The sequence below is a fragment of the Mustela lutreola genome, chromosome 6 (assembly GCF_030435805.1).
Source record: "Mustela lutreola isolate mMusLut2 chromosome 6, mMusLut2.pri, whole genome shotgun sequence".
Taxonomy (NCBI): Eukaryota; Metazoa; Chordata; class Mammalia; order Carnivora; family Mustelidae; genus Mustela; species Mustela lutreola.
In genome coordinates this window covers 58,860,741-58,873,267 of record NC_081295.1, presented here as the reverse complement: position 1 = coordinate 58,873,267, position 12,527 = coordinate 58,860,741, and the positions used below count along the sequence as shown (strand labels likewise).

Genomic DNA, 12,527 nt, shown 5'->3' with positions numbered 1-12,527 from the left:
AGAAAGTTTGTCTTTTCAACATTATTTAATGCTTGGAACCATTCATATTTGATTAAAAGATGTAGTTGAAATTTTTCTTGTTTTTGGTGAGGTTTGTTTGGTGTGTTTTGGGTTTTTTTTTTTTTTCCCTGTAAACTTTTTCAAGGTTCAAGCAATGACGCCATCACAATTGTTAATTATTTGGTAAACTGTGACTCCCCTGCAACAGATGAGTTGTTAGTGACCCTTGTTCATGTGTCCATGACTAATGTGTTGCTATCTGACTGTTCTGGGGAAGAACAAAAAACAAAAACTGGACACTGTTGGTCTAAGTTGGGAACAGAATGGCTGAGGCAGAACCATTTTTAGCTGGTGAGCTGTATTTGGTAACAATTATTAGAAAGTGTCTTCTATAATTGATTTGAATATGACTTTTCCAAAGTTGGTGGGTATTACCTTGTTCTCTTTGTCTTAAATTACAAATCCAAGTAATTCCAGGATTTTTAAGAGTGAAAAACAGTAGCATTAAGTATTCAACTGGCATTGCTACAAAAAACTCAGCTGAAGAGCCTGTCATTATAGAAGTGGAATCTAACTGGGGAGTATATATATTTAAATGCTGATCTGTAGAAGCAAAGGGTCAAATGATGGTTTGTGTTAATATTGTGAATGTATTAAATCTTGAGAAGGTTGATCATTTATTTTGGTAGCTCTCTCAGCTGAAGGTTCTTAAAACCAGCAAGAATCTTAAAGACTTGGAAGATTTTGATGCTATTCAAATTCCTTCTTAGGAACTTCTAATATCACTTAGCCTATACAAAGGGTTTAAATCAGCACATTATATATTTTACAGTCAAGGAAAGGTAATTATGAGCCATGTGTTTTACCGAAGCATTATTGTGATTTAAACAGGCTATCCTCCAGATTTAAAGTTCTTAATTTTATTCTGGAAAACAAACTTTACATATTCTGATTTATTTTGTAGAATTTTGGAGTATTTACAGTTTGAGTTGTCTCTAACAATGGTTAGGAACTTAACATAAGACCCTGGCAAATGTTTGGAAGTCCAGAGCATTAAGAAGGTTTTGCCTTCATGGACTGCATCTTCTGAGGAGGCAGGGTGTTTACAGCAAAATCTAACTAGCAACACCAAGTCACTCAGAAGGACCACTGGAAATGAGGGTCTAGGTATTTACTTTCCCCCTGGACTGCTCTTACTGCAAATTATGTGTCCTCAGGGTTGGTGTTCAGTTGTCACCTCCACTATAAACTTTCACCTGAGCATGTAAAGATAGCAACATCCCTCCCTTGCATTTTTTAAGCTTCTTCCCTGCTTTATGGTCTCCATGGCAATTTTGCCATCTGAGCTGTATCTTGTTATTCAGTCTTCTCTCAGAACAAACTGAGGGCAGGTAATTTTTATTTACTGCTTTATCCCCATGCCAATAGTTCCTGGTATTTGGTAAATGATTACTGGGTAGTATGTAAATGAACGGATAGGGAAGAGATTTCACCAAAGAATTGCTTAAACTTGAAACAGTGGGACTTAGAATCAATGTTAGCTAAGAGAAAGAAGGCTTAAGGCACAAAGTCATAAAGAATTTGCCTGCTGTGGCTTAAGCATCTCTTTTGTATGAGAACTTAATACTTGTTGTAAAAATTACTTTTTTAGATATTTTAGAGCTTTTTTTGGTGTGTAAGTCTGAGTATCAAAAGCCATCATTATTTGTGTATATTAACTGTGGTCCATTGTATCTACACCTCATTGTGACATCATCAAATGATCTCAAGTGAAGGACAGCCCCAGCCATCTTGTAGATTTACTGTTGCATTATCACTACATTTATGTTGTTTTTTCCTGTGTGTTGCTTATTAAAGTGAAGCGTCAAGAGAAGGTAAAAATTCTAATGGCATTACATTTTAATTGCTGAACTTATACAAGAATGTATAATAATAAACTTATACAATAAACTTGTACAAGAATGTATAATAAAACAAGGACATTGCATTATTCAAGTTAAGAAATAGAACATAGAAGCCACCAGTGGTTCCATCCTCAGTTTCATTCCACTCTTTCACCTCAGGAACTCTTAAGTACTACTTAGATTATATTAATCATCAGCTGTATGATACTCCTTTTTTTTTTTTAATTGATATGTATTATTTGTTTCAAGGGTACAGGCCTGTGGTTCATCAGTCTTACACAACACTCAGTGCTCACCATAAGACATACCCTCTCCAGTGTCCATCACCCAGCCACCCCATCCCTTCACCCTCCTCCCTTCCAGCGACCCTCAGTTTGTATGGTATTCCTAAGCACAGTATCTTGTTTAGTTGTGAAACACAAATCTGGCTTTATAAGGGCAATATTTACTAGCAGATGATGAAGGTGTCCTTGAGCTGAATAGTCTCTGAGCTGAATATCAGCTTCTAGTTTTTTTTTTTTTTAAGAATTTATTTATTTATTTATTTGACAGAAATCACAAGTAGGCAGAGAGGAGGGAAGCAGGCTCCCACTGAGCAGAGGCCCGATGTGGGGCTCGATCCCAGGACCCTGAGATCATGACCTGAGCCGAAGGCAGAGGCTTTAACCCACTGAGCCACCCAGGTACCCCTCAGCTTCTAGATTTTAAAAGAGCCCCAGGAGGAGACATTGAGCCTGGTGATGGAGTTCTAGGGAACACAAGTCACCACAGCTGGAACGTCTTGGATCTGCTGTAGAACTGTGCTTTGTGGTTGTATGCTCATTTTACAATTTCTGCTAAGGTGACCATGATCCCAAGATCGATGCAGAACCTTCTTGTGGATTCAAATGAATGTCTTCCACTCATCTGGATGTCAGAATATGAAGTGAAGATCAAGCACTCCAATGGACAGGGTCAAACAAGCCAAGTATAGAAGAGTTGGAGCCAGATACACTAGGACATACTAACCTTCGATTACAGAGGCAGTCAATATCGTGCTCGTGACAGCCTTCAAAATGTCTGTTTTTCATTATACATCTTCAGTATGGACTAGTTGCTTTCCAGTTCTGGTGCCCAGCTCTTATCCTGGGAATTACTTTCTCTCCCTCGTGTGTTGATTTCCCTGTTTGATGTATGTTTTACTCATGCTGTGAAGCCCATCCTCTAGTAATTCTTGAACCACAGAGTACATGGGATGTTACCTTTCTGAAACCCTGCATTTGGGGAAATGTACTCAACCTCCATATTTGGTCAGTATGGCTGGGTATGAAACCTGTAGGTTGTAGACTATTCTCCCCCAGAAGTTGAAAGGATTTTTCCTCATTCATTTCCAGGTTTCGTGTATGGGAATCAGGTCATTCTGATTCCTGATATGTTTGTCTGTTACTGGTTTTTTTTTTTTTTCATCTCGGTTGGTAGAATCTTAATCTCCAGAGTTCTGATATTTTACCTTGATGTTATTAGATACATTTTCATCCATTGTGTTGTGTCTTTTGAATGGAAGCTTGTGTTCTTTCACTTCTGGAAATTGTGGAAATTTTTAAAATTTTCTTCCTTGTGTTTCTCCTGTACTCTCTTGAACTGTTATTTGGAGTAGGACCTTCTAGACCAGAGATATTTGGATTGTTTTTCTCCCATCTCGCCATTTTACTCTACTTTCTGAGAAATTTCCCTAATTTTATCTTCCAATCTTCTCTTGAATTTTTCATTTCTCCTATAAGACTTTGAATTTCTGAGAGTTTAATTTTTGTTTAAATTACTTTTTTATTTGTTTTGGGCTTATGTGCTAGAGTTTTTCCACACATCTTTGGAAATTCTTGTCTGTTGGCTCATTAAGACTGGAGGAAGGAGACATTGGAAATTGTGAATGGATAAGAGGTATTTCATGATTTTAAGCTTCATTTTAGAGTGGTCTGGGTGAGCTGTTTGGGAATCTTCCCAGCACTGGTATTTATATATGTATATATATATATATTGTCATGGAATGTTTATATTCTCAGGGAAGTTTTCCTTCTGTCTTGAGAGTAAGGGTTGGCAGGCAGAGTTCTGTGAACCAAGTAGAAGGCAGTGGTTTGAGGTGTGTTCTCTGCTTTCAGCATCACTATTCATGAGAGGAATTACTAGATTTATTACTCTGTATACATATACACATACAAACCATCAACTTCATTAATCAAGTCCTTATTTGCAAATTTGCCTATTTTCTAAAATCCATATGCATGGTACTTTCATTCATTCATAGACCTGTACATTGCAGTTGAAAAGTTGAGTCACCTAACATGCATATTCTCGGCAAAAGTGGAACAAGGTGATGTCCTGCCTTCTCATTTCAGCTCTCATACTGTAGAAGTGTTCTTTTCATGGTCTGTGCCACATTTTCCATGTTTGTACAATTTGTCTTGGTGATTTCACTGTTTAAAATGGCCCCCAAATGTGTTAAAATGCTGGAAGGCTGTGCCTTCGGGAGAATATATGTCTGTCAGATAAGCTTCTTACCAGGCATGAGTTATAGTGTTGCCAGCTCTGAGTGATCACTGCCACTGAATCAACAATATATATTTACAGGAGGTGTCTTTAAATAGAAAAATAAGCTTGTACATTGATTGATAAAAATAATGCGATCAGAGGCTCACAGGAGCCTAACCCTGTATTCCCTCTAGAAGTAATAAGTCAGTATTTGCTCATTTAGTGCCCACAGAGGCTTTATGGAATATAACTACTACAAATAATGAGTCACCATGGGGCATCTGGGTGGCTCAATGGGTTAAACCTCTGCCTTCGGCTCAGGTCATGATCTTGGGGTCCTGGGATCGAGCCCCGCATGGGGCTCTCTGCTCAGCCGGGAGCCTGCTTTTCTTCCCCACCCCTTTGCCTGGCTGCTGTATTTGTGATCTCTCTCCCTGTCAAATAATGATTTTTAAAATCTTTTTTTAAAAAAAGGAGGGGGGGTGCCTGGGTGGCTCAGTGGGTTAAAGCCTCTGCCTTCAGCTCAGGTCATGATCTCAGGGTCCTGGGATCGAGCCCCATATCAGGCTCTCTGCTCAGCAGGGAGCCTGCTTCCTCCTCTCTCTCTGCCTGCCTCTCTGCCTACTTGTAATCTCTGTCAAACAAATAAATAAAATCTTAAAAAAAAAAAAAATGAGTCACCATAAACAGGTGTATACATCTGTATCTGTCTACCCATGCCTTCAGCACTGCCCCATGTTAACTCATGCACTGATCTCTTTGTCATTTTTGGAGAGTAGATATAGGCTAGAGTTGGGGAGGGCAGTCACCCAAGGGTGTAGAGTGAGGGAGGGGATCCTAGGAATCCACTTCTTTTCAGAAAACTCATCTTGGCCCACCACATTTTAGCAGGCTCTTCTCATTTATCTCATCCCATTCCCAGAGGTACATGCTGCTCTGGGGATTTCTAGGACTTTGAAGCTTTCTAGATAAAAATTTGGATGGTTGGTTCTCTACTGTCAGCTTGGCAAGTAGTTTCTGATGTAGTTTTAAGTCCTCCAAGTCACTTACCACTCTGTCAGTTTTCCAGAATTGAATTTTTTTATTGTTGTCTTTCCTCCCTGTCCTTGGGGCTTCTTTGTTTCTGTTTTCCTTTACTTTTACTTTTGGGGGCTTTGGTGGAGAACAGCATTCGATGGAATGTTCTCTGTGCCGTTCTGTGTTAATTCCTTTTCTTCTTTCATAAATCATGTTCCTGAGGTAAGTGAATAGGTTGAGGCCAATATGCTACCCTCTTTACCATAGGGCATGGAAGATGTTGATATTGCTAATGTTTCTATGTTCTGGATTTTAAAGGACTTAAGAGTTTTGACTCGCTGACAACTGAATGAGAAAATGTCTTCCTTTTCTCTACCATGCCTTTATAAGGAAATGTGGATTGGTAGGTGTCTATACAAAGCATTCTTAATTTTCAGCTCAAAAAGACAATGTCTAGTCAGAAGTAGAATTTTTTCCAGTTTCATTATGGCCATAATCCTCTCCAGGCTTCTTAGAAAATTTTTGAACTGAGATCTTTGTAATGCTTATTTTTCATTGTTAACATGCTAACCAAAACTTTTGATGGCTTCCAGATCACTTTCTTTTCCTCGTTTTAAAAATTGTCTAAGATTTTTTTTAACCAAAGTGTAAAAATAATAGTCAATGTATAAAAAATAATGGCCACTTTAATAATCTACTAAGTGAGAGAGAGTACAGATAGAAAGAGCTAAGCTGATACTGATTGTTTTAAAATGTTTTCTATCAAAATGTTCTTTTTTAACAATGTCATTGTTTTAATTTTTAAACAATAATGAATAGTCTTTGTAGAAAAATTGAAAATACAGAAAACTAATCACCTTTACTCTTAACCACTCAGGTGTGTTTTATATATATCTACACACACACACACATATAATATACACATATGTGTGTGTGTGTATCATATATACATGCATATATATACATATATGTATGTGCATGTACATATATACATGTACATATCTATAGAACTCTTAGTATTTAATTGTAAGTATGTGAATAAAAATGTATCATTAACATTTTCCATGTTTTTCTCCCACAAATCCTTTTTTTAATAGTTTGTTTTTTCTTTTTTTTTTTTTTTTTTTTTTTTTTTATTTTATTTTTTTTTAAAGATTTTTATTTATTTATTTGACAGAGAGAAATCACAAGTAGATGGAGAGGCAGACAGAGAGAGAGAGGGAAGCAGGCTCTCCGCTGAGCAGAGAGCCCGATGCGGGACTCGATCCCAGGACTCTGAGATCATGACCTGAGCCGAAGGCAGCGGCTTAACCCACTGAGCCACCCAGGCGCCCTGTTTTTTCTTTTTTTTTAAGATTTTCTTTATTTATTTGACAGAGATCACAAGTAGGCAGATAGGCAGAGAGAGAGGGAAGCAGGCTCCCTGCTGAGCAGAGAGCCCAACGTGGGACTCGATCCCAGGACCCTGAGATTATGACCCAAGCCGAAGGCAGCGGCCCAACCCACTGAGCCACACAGGCGCCCTCCCACAAATCCTTTTTAATCAGTACATTCTCCTTCACTGGTTGGCACCCTATTTCTTAGTATGATTTTTGGCTTTGCAGACCATATGGTCTCTGTTAACTACCCATCTCTACTACCCATCTCTACTGTTGTAGTGTGAAAGCAGCATCTGTCATGTAAACAAATCAGTATTATTTGCCAATAAAACTTTATTTACAAAAACATACAGCTTCAGATTTGATCCAGTGGTCATAATTTGCTCACCCCTAGATATTTCCTTAAACTTCTTATTCTGACAAAATTAGTGCATAAGAATTGTAAAATAGTAGAGTTCCTACTCACCCTTTACCAAGTTTCCCCAATTTAAGTTACAGCTTAAATAGTATATCAAACCCAGGAAATATACATGGGTAAAATGTGTATTTATGGTTCCATACCATTTTATTACATGTGTAACTACCACCACAATATAGATCTAGAACTATTCCTTTTCTCCCCCTGCTCCCAATTTTACTCTCAAGGAATCTTGACATCCAACATAGGGCTCAAAGTTAACATCCCTGAGACCAAGAGTCCTGTGTTCCATCAGCTGAGTCAGTTAGCTGCTCCCAGAACTATTCCCCTACTCAAAGGTCACCCTCATTCTACTCTGTATAGTCACAACAACCTCCCTCCCCAATCATCCTTCCCTGTTGGCAATCAGTAGTTTATTCTCCATATCTCTAATTTTGTCATTTTATGATTGTTGTACATATGGAATTACACAGTACATGACCTTTTGAGATTGGCTTTTCTCGGCATTGAGATCCATCCACGTGTTGCATGTACCAGTAGTGTTCTGTTGTTGAACAGTATTCCAGGGTTTGGATGAATCAGTATAACCATTCACCTGATGCAAGGCATTTTGGTGGTTTTAAATGATTCTTCTAAGGTTCTAGTGATCACATGCTTTATGTGACTCAGCATTCTATCACAAACATGATAGGCCTTGATCTCCATGTTTAAATTGGCTGAATAAGCAAGTGTTCCCCTTCCTTATAGTCAAGCTTCAGAACTGAATGTGGTTCAGAATCCAGTGGCCCATCCATTTTAGGTGTTCAGTTGAATCCTATTGTATCTGTCATTCTTTTAAACTCATTGAGCTGTTTAAAACTTGCTGATTTAAATAAGAGGCTTTTTTTCCTTTAGGTACTTCCCTTTGTTTTGCAGGTTAATACCAACCATCACCATACCTTTATATTTATGGTGATGGTTGAATAAAGTTTCAATACTTGTGGAGATAAAGAGTTGGGTTTGAGTCTCCATGTTACCACTTAACCACCTGTGGTCTTTGAAAAGTCCCCTAACTTTGTTTTCTTACCCATTAAAAAAAAATAGTCCCAACTCTGTGAGGAGTAAATGAAATTATATAGGTAAAGTGTTTAGGAAGCAGTAAAATACCATACAAATGTTACAGTATGATTCATAAAAAAAATCATCCTTAATTAGTGGTTAAGAAAAAGCAGTTTTACTGTTAAAATGAGTACCTTTTATTTACTAGTAAGTATATGCTTGCTGAAAAGAAACAAGACTCCGTTTTACAGAGTTAGAAGGCCAAAAAACAGAGAGGAAGAGTAATATTTCTGTATGCTGTAATGGATGACCTGTGTTGCAAATACAATACCATCTGGCAGATGTGAGAAGAAATCATTTAAATCAACAATGTCTGTAATGAACTACCATCTGATTCCTGTTAATCAGTCCTTCCTTTTTCAAACCGTCTTCTTCTGGTTTCCATGACCTTGCTCTCTCCTGTTTCTCCTTCTGGCTTATCATCCTCATCTTCTTGGCCCTTAAATATGGAGTTCTCTAGGGATCATCCCTGTACTTCTCTTTCCATGACCTCTTCCCTGGCAATATCATGCCTTTACATCACTCTCCAAACAAAGCCTACATCTGTGTCTCTAGCCCTGACCTCCCTCATTTCCATCCTGCTGGCTGAATGACTCTTACAAACTCAGTATTTCCAAAGGTGAGGTCATTTTTCTTACTAAGATGGCCCTTTTCAAATTTTGTTCTTGTCCACAGCCCAACCCTCTTCTCAGTCCCTCTGCACTGTTCTCTCTTTGTCACCTCCTCACATCTAGCCATGTTGTCAATTCCTTGAGTACAGTACCCCTCATTTCCTCTTTTCTTTCCATTTCAGGTTATACCTTTAGCTTTTTAACTGAAATGGCATCTTCCCTTCCCACTACCATCCGTCAGCCTTCCACAGCTCTGTTCAGATTCTTCCTACTTGGTGTCCCTGATTGTCCCCTTGTTTGTAGAATAAAGTCCAGATTATTAGTCTAATATAAAGTCATCTCCATGATCAGCTTTTCTTTTTTTAATTTTTATTTATTTGACAGACAGAGATCACATGTAGGCAGAGATGCAGGCAGAGAGAGAGGGAGAAGCAGGCTCCCCAATGAGCAGAGAGCCCGATGTGGGGCTCGATCCCAGGACCCCGGAATCATGACCTGAGCTGAAAGCAAAGGCTTTAACCCACTGAGCCACCCAGGCGCCCCATGATCAGCTTTTCTAATCTATATGCTCAACTCCAAAGGAACTTAAAATAGTGAGGTAAAACCTTTACAGAATTCCACATTGTTTTCCTTTCCTTGTGACACTTAACTTCATTTAATGCGCACACACACTCCTTTTCTCTGCTGGACCCATGTATGATCTCTCTCAATATATCCACAGAGTTGCATGTAGCAGATATTTATAGAATGAAGGATTGGTCCTAAGGTAGGAACTCAATTTTTGTTTGGCTCACACATTCACCAAGTATTTATTGAGCACCTCAGATACTTTGAGAAATAGGGCACATGTGGGTGCAGTCTCAGCCTCTTTTTTTAATTGGCTTTATTCTTCATTTAACTTTTAAAAATACTGGCTGCATATTAAAAACATTAGCAAGACTGTGTTGTGATTACAGTCCCTCATTCATTCACTACTGTGTATAAAATGGTAGCAGTGAGTGTTATTCACTGACCTCATTAAGAATTCTGACCAAACACCCCCTTTTTTTTTTTTTTTAAAGATTTTATTTATTTATTTGACAGAAATCACAAGTAGATGGAGAGGCAGGCAGAGAGAGAGAGAAGGGAAGCTCTCTCTCAGCAGAGAGCCCGATGCAGGACTCGATCCCAGGACTCTGAGATTATGACCTGAGCCGAAGGCAGCGGCTTAACTCACTGAGCCACCCAGGCGTCCCCCAAACACCCCTCTTTAGAATGAGGCTTATTCTCACCTGCTTCTGCATTGTAATGGTGCCATCTTTCCTGATTTGGATAGAAGTCTCTTTATTTCTACCTGGTCCAGTTCATCAGTACCTTATATTCTGCTCCTTTCAGGTAGGAGTTCATCCAGCAAAGAGCATTCATTGTGAGAGTGCCATTCTCAGGAAAAGCTTAAATTTGATGATTAAGTGACTCTTTTCATATAATCTGTGATATATTGCCATGCCTTCATTTAGCACACAAAGAGGACTTACACCCTCACAGAAATCTTAACAATGTAATCATTAGATAATTTATGACTTTATACTAAAGTATTAACTTTGTACTTATGTCTAAACCAAAGCTGCTAGACACTTAGTTTAGGAATATATTAAAGAATCATGTTCTGGTTGCCTGAAGAGCATGGAATTTACCTGTTCAGTAAAGTGAGATGGCTATCTTAGAAAAAGATGGGTGAGTTCATGAAATACCTTCCTAAAAGAAGGAAGTTGGTGGGGAGGGAAAAGAGAGTGAGGAGATCAGGCCATTGAGGTCCCCTCCAGTTAGTCATTTCTTCTCAGGCAGGCAGTTCCACGAAACTAACATAATGTGCTTTTGGATCCCATACAGATGGCAATCAGGAGTTACTTCCCTGTGAAGTCTGTGGAAGACGCTTTGCAGCAGATGTTCTGGTAAACATAAAGACATTTTGTAGATGTGTTTCGTTGGAGTTAAATGAACTGTCAAGTCAGTGAGAAGGCTGCAGCGGCAAAGATTAAAGACAGATGTGAAGGGAAAGCCAGGGAAGAGAGGTCCATAACCTGTGGCTGGCAGGTCTGGAGGACACCGAGGCACATAGATGCCACCCCATTCAGAGGGGAGCTTAATTAAACATGGTACTCCTAGAAAAAGGATGCCAGATGAAAGTGTTTTGGCACAGTTGATTGTCTCTTGAGAGGTTTTGGCTCTTTTGCCTTTTCTATAAGCATCAAAAATCCAAATTTTAAGGCCAAAGCACCAGGGAAATTAGCTAGTCAAGAGGAATGAACATTGAATTTGGAGCATCTGGAAACTTGGCTTTTAGCCTCAAATTTGTCACTAATTCTGACAAGTCCTTTAACCTCCCTCTGTTTTCTGCTTTGCCACGTATAAAGACAGAACCTTTCAATTTCAGGGATTTTATGTAATTTGAACAAAATGGATGTAAGACCTGTTCCAAGATCTAATTTTTAATCAGACTGAAACGAACTGCATGTTAGGTCCCCTGATTGATGCCTATAAGTGGAATTAACTTTTTTTTATTATTTCAAAATTAGGGAACCAAACAGTTATTAGATTCCAATATTATAAGGAGATTCCCAAGAAAAATGTTTTAAAAACACTTGAGGTGATAATGCGACTTTGAGTTTGAACGTTTTAGATCAAGGAGAGGTAACCAAACAAAGAAATTGGACTATACACCTGACTGCATTTGGGGTAAAAGACTGTATAACTAGGTTGTAGGTTTTCTTTGGGGAATTTTAAAACTGAAATATGTTCTAATTAACTGTAGCTAGAACTTTCCAAATTTAGGAGCAGGAGCTCAAGGGCCTGTTGTGGCCCAGGAACCCACCAGTGTGCTGCTTTTCCCAGATCAGGTCTGTACCCCATAAGAACGAGTTTGAGACCTAGAAGGTACCATTCATTTGGGGATCACTAAATGTCATGTATGTCTTGGGTCCTCTTGGATTTTACTTCTAGACCTATCTCCAGGCTACAAAGAGCATTTGATCAAGTGATGTGCTATCTCTCTCATTTAAAATGGTTTGGCCTGGGGCTGCTGGGGGGCTCAGTGGATTGAGCATCGGACACTTGATTTTGGCTCCAGTAATGGTTTGGAGCCCCATGTTAAGCTCTGCACTCAGTGGGGAGTCTGCTAGAGAGTCTTTCTCTCCCTCTCTCCCTCCCATCCTTTCTTTTTCTCTCCCTAAAATAAACAAATAAACCTTTAAAAATAAAAGAAAATGGTATGGCTTGTTTGTAACAAGGTGCAGGGATTTTTATAGAGCCCCTGTATTTTGTTGGACGAAGGAACTATGTGTTAAAAATTATGAGTTACATATCCACCAAAGAAGAGGACATTTAGTTGGAAGTTGTTGGTGTAATCCTGTGCTGGTGCTGTAACAGATTTCGTAAGGGTGGTACACAGGCAGAGCTCTGTGTGTTGATTCCCTGTCTTATGTACTAGAAATGCTGAGTACTTAAAGGATTACTTGGCTGGAGTAAAGAATGTTTTCCCTGCTGATCGTCTGTTAAATGTTAAATATTGTAATGTTTTAAAACTATTAAATGCCTAGATAAATGACTTCATGGATGT

General features: G+C 38.7%; 1 protein-coding gene across 1 annotated transcript in view; it reads left to right on the top strand.

Annotated features, from left to right (window-relative positions):
• Nucleotides 1–213: 213 nt before the first annotated feature.
• ZC2HC1B (zinc finger C2HC-type containing 1B) overlaps nt 214–12,527 on the top strand; it is a 45,340-nt gene continuing 33,026 nt past the window's right edge. The window contains exons 1-2 of the mRNA XM_059177366.1: nt 214–351; nt 10,802–10,863. Of these exons, the coding sequence (XP_059033349.1) occupies nt 324–351; nt 10,802–10,863 (90 nt within the window). The 5' untranslated portion in view covers nt 214–323. The remainder of the gene's footprint in view (nt 352–10,801; nt 10,864–12,527) is intronic.